This window comes from Babylonia areolata, chromosome 1 (genome assembly GCF_041734735.1).
Source record: "Babylonia areolata isolate BAREFJ2019XMU chromosome 1, ASM4173473v1, whole genome shotgun sequence".
In the NCBI taxonomy this organism is placed as follows: domain Eukaryota; kingdom Metazoa; phylum Mollusca; class Gastropoda; order Neogastropoda; family Buccinidae; genus Babylonia; species Babylonia areolata.
The window spans coordinates 13090965-13098919 of NC_134876.1; the positions used below are offsets into that span (position 1 = coordinate 13090965).

A 7955-nucleotide genomic window follows, 5' to 3' on the forward strand; every position below is an offset into this window, starting at 1 on the left:
TGCCACTCCAATGTCAGGCCCGTTGACTGCAGTGCTCAGAAAGCTGTGATGGATTATGTTCACAATAAGCCCAACCACTAGCTGAACAGACAGCGCCTGGCCAACAATTTTCCACATTATTTTGTGTTTTCCTGCCATGGGTACCAGTGATGAGTATTCACACTGGCCACCATTTGTCTCCAGCCAGCTTTTTAGATCTGTCTCAGAAAGACAGGTGAGACAGATGGCTGGCCCAAGGGACACGACTATTCAGTGATAACAGTTGCATGAATCCCAATAAAATTTGATTATTTTTCCTGGACAGTGCTGTACGTGACAGTAGTGGCGGTGTCTGACTGATGTGTGTCAGGCTGATGGCAGCTGGTTGGGCTGTGTGAATGGAGCCTTAGGTCACCATGAGCCATACACCACAGGAGTTGCTTTGGTGTTCAGTAGTGTGCATGCTGCACACGGGACCTTGGTTTATCATCTCATCTGAAAGACTAGGCGCTTAGTTTGATTTTCTAGTCAAACTTGGGAGAAAGGGTGAGAGCGGGATTCGAACCAACACCCTCATAGACTCTCTATAGTGGGAGCTGAGCATCTTTAACCATTCTGCCACCTTCCTTCTCAACACGCATGGAGATGGGAGGGGAAAGAGCAGGGCATGGAAGGCCACACAATTTGGGACAGTTCTTGTTTTCCTTAACTTATGAAGAATGATGATAATGCTGCTGCTGCAGTGTGTGTGCGTGTGATTTTTTTTTTTTTTTTTTTTTACATTTGGGACTGTGACTGTACTGAAAGCTTCCTTTTACATTCTGGTGTTTGATAGTTTGTGCCACTGTTTGACTGTCTGCATCTTGGGTTCATATAATGGTACCTGTGATTTATTCTTTTCAGGTCCCTGCAGAAATCTGGAGAAATTTGGTACGAGGCTTACCATGAATAAGGCAGACGCATCGGAGGGAATGTTGGCAGTTCAGAAACCTGTCATTAACATCTGCAGGGCTACAACATTTTGAGATTTGAAAGAAATTGAATGTGTTATATATTTCATCCTCCAGTTTGGAGGAAACAGAAGTATTTCATTGCTCAAGTATATTTTTCTAATCCTGTTATTCACAGAGGAGAAACCTTAGAAAGTGATAGGGGTGTTTTGTCTCATGTTTTTCAGTCAGTGACAGAGCCTTCAACTAGTGTAGAGCCTTGGTCATAAGACAAACATTTTCAGTGTGTATCTGGACATCATGCAAGAGAACCTTTGAAAGAATGCACTTTGGTTTGTCTCTGCACAAGATTCAGTGCTATATAAATACTAATTATTTATTAAAACCTATATTCCATTATCAGTGTCAACATTTGGCAGGTTAATCAAATACATCTTACATGCATCATTTCTTTAAAAAAAAGAAAAAAAGAATGTGGTTGCTTAAATGGCAGTTACAAAAGAAAGTGCAAATAAAGTTTGAAAAAAAAAAAAAAAAAAAAGATTGAGATGCAGTCTGCAGATACAGAATGATCTAAAGGGACTTTACACCTGTTATCACATGATGGAAAGCAGGAGCCTGGTCTCCAAATTTTCCCCACACTATGTCCAGATATTTGAACATCCAGGTGAATTCTTGAATACTGTGACTATGTCCAGATATTTGAACATCCAGGTGAATTCTTGAATACTGTGCACCAGGACTGAAAGGTCAGGAGACGGAATGCTATCATCCTTTGTTGGGTTCCTCTTTATGTCCCGCATAGAAAGGCCTGTTGCAGTTACTGTTTTTTTCCCCAGACTCATCTGTGATATTTGAAAGTCTTGTTACTGGTGATGGATTTTAGTGTTTGTCTAAAATGTTTCTATGATTTTAGAACAGGGGGAATAAAACACTGTATATTAATGTTATGGTAGAAAACGTCAGCGCCATGCTAAAATGCATACATGTGTGTAGTCTGTATGTACAGGTTGTTCTGGACATGTTTTTTGTTGGACAGCTGTCGTGTTGACTTGCTGTGATCTTTTGAAGGGTTTAGGCAGGTGTGAAGTTTTAAACATAACATCAAAAATCATTTGTCACATTTTTTAAGCAGTACAACATCAAAAATCATTTGTCACATTTTTTAAGCAGTGCTTTTTTCTTTCTTTTTTTTTTATTTCTTCATGCAAGGAAAATTTTGATCTGTGATACAGTTGTTAATCTTGATCCTTTTATTTTTTGTTGTGCATGGAAATCTGTATCCACATAATATGCAAATGTGGCAGTTTTCACAAATCAAAAGTGAAAATCTCCAAGTTTGAATGAAGGAGTGTTTGAATGAAGAGTATTAACACAAGTGTCATGTTCCATTTCCATGTGAATTGCGATCTCTTCCTGAATGATAATGTCTACTGGGCAGCTTTCAACACCAGTTGCATCCATTTTCTTTTTCTTTTTTTTTTCTTTTTTTCTTCTTCTGTATCATGTGCACTGGGTGACTGTTGAAACCAATTCCATCCATTTTTTCTTCTGCAATAAAGAAGACATCATATACACAGATGGCTCAGTCACCAAAGACCAATCCAGTTGGGGATTCACTGTGAAACAAAATGGAAAAACAATTAGGGAAGAGAATGCTGCCTACAAAGTCACAACCTCCAGCCCAACGATGGAAGTTGAAGCTGTGACACATGCCCTCCAGTGGCTATCATCCATCCATATGCCCGGAAACCAACATGCCATGATTCTAGCCGACTCAATGAAGCTCATACAGAAAATTGAAAATGGAATGGGAAGCCCAGAGTGGCATAAGGCAATGCGCAACTTTCAGATTAAAAAGCTTACATGGTCATACTGCCCGGGACATGCAGGTGTTAAGGGAAATGAGCGAGCTGACAGACTTGCTGGTAACGCAACACCAACAAGCGGCCTACATCTAGGAAAATCGGAAATCCTCAGAAAAGTTAAAGAATATCAAAAAGAACAGGTACAAGGCCATCACACCATCAATTGCCTCAAAGAAATAAAGGCAGAAAGAGGGAGCGGCCGTAAGTCTAGCATGAAAGGTAGAGCACGATGCTTTGCAAATCAAACAAATATCGGCATCATTTCCAAACCAACATTGCGCAAATTTCTTCTAAATGGAACAGAGTCTGTGGGCTTTTCCAAATACAATAGACTGAGCAACACACTAGACATCAGATCTTTTCCCATCCCTCTTGTGGCCAGTCAGTGGCAGCCTCTGTGCGTGTGTGTGTGTGGGTCTGTGTGTTTTTTTGTGCATGCGCGAGGGTGTAAGCGTACACAAGTGTCAGGAGAGTTATGTGTGTGTGTGGGGGGTGGGGGTAGATGATGAGGAATGTGTGTATGCATGCCTACACTGTGGGAGCAATGGAATATTGGAATGTGCGGATATGCATATATATATCTTTGTATATATGTGTGTGGGGTTGGGGGTGGGGGATATGGGCATATGTATGTGTGCTTGTACAAGTAAGGGTTCATGTGTGTGTGTGCCGTGGAAGCTGCGATACGTAGCCTAGAAATGAGTGTGGAGGAGGGGGGTAGAGGAGGTGCAGGGTAATGTGTGTGTGTTGGGGCTTATGTACGTTTATGTGTATTTGACTGTGCTTTCATATCTGTGAAATTGTGTGTTTGGTGCATATCAGTTATGCATATGTGGGTGTATGTGTGAATGTGTCTCCATGTTTTACATTTATTTGCATATTTATCATTGTTGTCTTTTAAAAAAAAATTATTGTATTATCATTATTATTACTTTTTTTTTTTAATAATTATTATTTATTTATGTACGCTTATAGTTGACTTCATCAAGTTTTTGCGCCTTATACATATTATTATCTGTTATTTATTCACCCTTTTTTTTCTTTTTTTTTCTCAAGGCCTGACTAAGTGCGTTGGGTTACGCTGCTGGTCAGGCATCTGTTTGGCAGATGTGTGTAGCGTATATGGATTTGTCCGAATGCAGTGACACCACCTTGAGCTACTGAAACTGATCTTCTGCATCATATGTACTGGGTGACTGTTGAAACGAATTCCATCCATTTTCTTTTTTTCTTTTTCTTCTTCTGCATAATGTGTACTGGGTGACTGTTGAAACCAATTCCATCCATTTTTTTTTGCCAAACAGCTGATAGGAATGATGCACTGGAGAGTCAGTGGGTTGAGCTTAACATCTCATGGTGGATTTTTTAAAAATTATTGTGTGCACATGTATTTATGAGTGTTTTTGCGCATTTGTGTGTGTACTGTCTTTTGCATACTGATCACCTGGTCATGACAGTTCTGACAAAGAAATGCCATGAATAGCTCGTTCATCAATGAGAAAATGACTTCGATTTCATTGTTTCAAACAGTATCCTATATGAACAGTGATATTTTCAAACTGCATATCCAAACATGCTCAACTGGCCATCCCCAACACTTGGTTTGGTCACTGATTTTAAACAAATATCAACATGTGTGTTATGTTTAGGTACAGGGTCCTTAAAGCCACACTATTGGTGAGATGCTATAGAACTCTGATGATGTAATTCAGATTTTTGTTTGAGAAGTAATGTTTACTAAAGTAGGCCAGTTTTCACCACTTTGTTAAAAGCAAATTGTGCATTAGGCTGATTATCACTGTGAGGAGAGTTATTTTTAGAATTGTGCTCATATTTTTCTTCTGCCAGTGACACATTGAGCAGCTGTTGAACACATTTCATCACAGGGGACCATTACCATTTTGGAAATGTTTTTGCTCAGATACATGGGTGGGAGCCCCATAATCTGTGTAATGTTGTGTTCAAGGTCCACAGACCTGCTTTATCAAAGTGTTTATGTTAATACTAGAAGAAAGTAAAATAATGGGGATTTTTTTGTGTGATTTGCTCAAATGTCAACATGCAAATCTGTAATATGGAAATACTCCCACCCATGCATACTCAACAGATGAGTGAGACATATTCATGGAAGAATGTTTTCAGCATTTGAACAGGTGTTTGAGTTTTTTCTTCTGTGGGTTTCTGCTTTAAGACCTGGCTTTGCCCCGTGACCTGGTAAACAGTTTAAAATCTGAATGTTTTTTTCAGTATTGTTTTATCCATAATTTTAACTGAAAGTCAAAATCTAGTGTATTTGATGGAACATGATACAGCATGTTAAAAACAACAACAAAAAAAACAAAGAAAACCTTCCTTTTGTGGAAATGTTTAAAGCATGATTGAGACTTGATGCCTTTGTACAGTTTTGTTTGGTGTGTTTTGGCCTTTGCTGTGTGGAATCTTTGATACTGTCATGTGCCCATGAATAGCATATATTGTATGAAGTGGAATTTTTGAGTGCTGCCATGATTATCCCATACTGACTGTATCTGTAATGAATTCAAGCTATCATGGATTTGGATCAACAATAACACAATTAAGTGAACTCATAATTGAATCTCACTCAGTAAACATTGATCTCTTGTTTTCCTTTGGATTTCGTTTCACTTGAAGTCTTTGCAGAACATTAGTGAAGGAAAATAGGAAGACATTTCCTGATTGTAAAATAAAGTATGGATCAGCTGCAGATTCTGTTGCAGAATATCAATATTCCCTCCAGCTAAAGAAATGACAAATAGTAGGTTTCCTCTAGGTCAAGAAGGTATTGTGGATTTCATCCCGATGTTTCCATCCTTGGACAAGAAATGGCTATAAGATTGGGGAGCAACTTTTAATGCAAAAGTGATCTTCGGCTGTCCTGAAATTGGATTCAAACAAAATGGGAAATGGAACTCAGAAGTTTTGTAAACTGTAGACTGCTATTTGACCATTGTCTGAAGTAAAAAGCAACTACTGCTGTCTTGTATCAGGAGGAGTGCGTTTTGCTCTGAAAGAGTTTTTTGTCAGAGATGGATAGAATGCATGTTCTTAGTTCTTTGCTTCAATTTGAAAATTTTCTATTTGAAAACCAAAAGGTTGGCTTAATATTCTAGTCTTTGCTGGAAGACCATCTCCCATGGTTTTGGACATTGGGCTTTGTAGAGAAGTGAAACTAGTCCTTTTGTTTAGCACACAACAGAAGCTTGACATTTTAATTTGTTACCTTGATGCCTAAAACCATTTTTGTGCGTGGTATTTGTTCTCTAAAGTTGTGTTATTTGTGTATGTTCTCTAAAGTTGGGTTGTTTGTGTATGGCAATGTTAATCTAATCGATTTTCACAGGTCTGCATTCATTAATCATAATTTCATTTCCTGAGGGTGACACTTTTTGCAAAACATACCAAAGTGCCCCAGAATGCCATATTTGATTAGAAATTGACGAAAATGAAAAGTGGCAGCAGGAGCCATGTTATGACAGAAAACACCCCTTGCCCCTTCCTCCCCTCTCCCAACGAAAAAAAAACAACCATAACATACAAAACCAGTTGTATTAAATCTAACAATCACATCACTGAAATGGAAAGTTGTCTTCCATTCTGGAGATTACAAATCCACATTTTTATTTCTCTGCTGTTAAGTGGTGTTAATGCATTTGGGCTCTGCAGGTGAAGCTGCACAATAGATTCACCATTGCACCCTGATAATCCATTGTCTATGATTAGAATTGGTATGTGTCTTTACCTTGTCGCTGTCACAGTTTGAAGTGGACAGGGTATTCCAAAGTTTATTGCTTTTATAAGAAGATAAAATAATGATTATAAGAATTTTGAAGACATTGCATTTTTCACTTTTGTCTTGTGTTGACATTGTTGTTTGTACTGGTATATTTGAAATAAACTATAGCAAACTGGAATGGAAGTCCAATACTGTGTGAAGAGTGATTTATATAGAAAGTACTTTTCCTTTGCAAGTTAAGTGATCTCCAACTTCTGGAAAGGAAAGTTTGCTTCATATCTTGCATTGTGGCAGTTTGGGTGGAGAAATTAACCTCAAAGGCCTACGTAACCAGGAACTCATGAGAATGATGCAACCCATGTCTTGAGATTCGTGTATACTTTGTGAAACTACCAGCACAAGATGTTCAATGTTTCGGCTGACAATGGATTGAAGAGCCGAGAGAGAATCAGAAAAAAATGACTATTGAAATGACAGATTCTCAAAGCAGTTTCAAAGGAGACGGAAGGGCGGCTGCTACTTCAGTAAAGATTCCTTGCCTGAGAGTGTGGAGCTCAGGTGGGAAGTTCTTGTCTGCACACGAATGAGGTCTTGGTGGTGTGATGTCTCTCCAGGTGTGATGTCAATCTGGAGTCAAGGTCTGGTCGTCCGTCTGTGGGCTATGTTCTGCGTCTGGTGAGAGACTCGGAAACACCTGACGCATGCACGCGAACATACTTCCTCTTCGTCGTCGTCTTCGTTCGTGGACCGCAACTCCCACGTTCACTCGTATGTACACAAGTGGGCTTTTACGTGCATGACCGTTTTTACCCCGCCACAAAGGCAGCCATACTCCGTTTTCGGGGGTACGGTAACATACAAACTCGAGATTGGCCGTCCTTACCCTTATCATACCAGGGCGTGGGTCAGAAGCAAGAGTCTACAACAGAGGACGGGGAGGGTGGGGTGGTGTGGGGATTGGAAAAGTCCTGCACTGAGGCTCTGGGTTCTTCTTCTTCCCATTTCACGACCGACATCAACATGCTGATGATTCTGTGGTGGTTGATGCATCGGGGTATTTTCGTGTTTTGTGTTCATGAGGAGTGTGATGGCGAGGGCCATGCGAGAGTGCATGGGCAAGTGAGGTGTCACCTCCACATGCCAAATAAAACGGAAACTGTCAAATATTACACCATCAGTCCTGACCCTCCAACATCAGTAACTCAGTTACTGAAGCAAAACTTTCTAGTATTAGTAATTGAACGTTGTACAAAAACAACAACAAAAAAATCCATTAGTATTCCTCGTAGAAGGATACTGTGGTACAGGGAGAATACAGCGCAACGTAAATACTTGTGTGTTCTTCACTATGACGTCTATTCTCACGGTGTGAGTTTTGAGGAATACGGGACAGATTCTTTCTGT

The 7955-nt window shown here is 39.6% G+C and overlaps 1 protein-coding gene across 2 annotated transcripts in view; it reads left to right on the forward strand.

Moving 5' to 3' along the window:
• Nucleotides 1-6729, forward strand: part of LOC143279803 (acyl-CoA Delta-4 desaturase-like) — a 38151-nt gene extending 31422 nt beyond the window's left edge. The window contains exons 11-12 of one of the 2 annotated variants that reach the window (XR_013054955.1): nucleotides 883-1596; nucleotides 1644-6729. Coding sequence is in view for 1 of the 2 variants with exons in the window: in XM_076583991.1 (XP_076440106.1) it covers nucleotides 883-931 (49 nt within the window). In the remaining variant the exon portion in view is untranslated. Of the gene's footprint in view, nucleotides 1-882 lie in introns of both variants that reach the window. The other variant, XM_076583991.1, reaches the window with a different exon arrangement.
• The last annotated feature ends 1226 nt before the right edge of the window (nucleotides 6730-7955 follow it).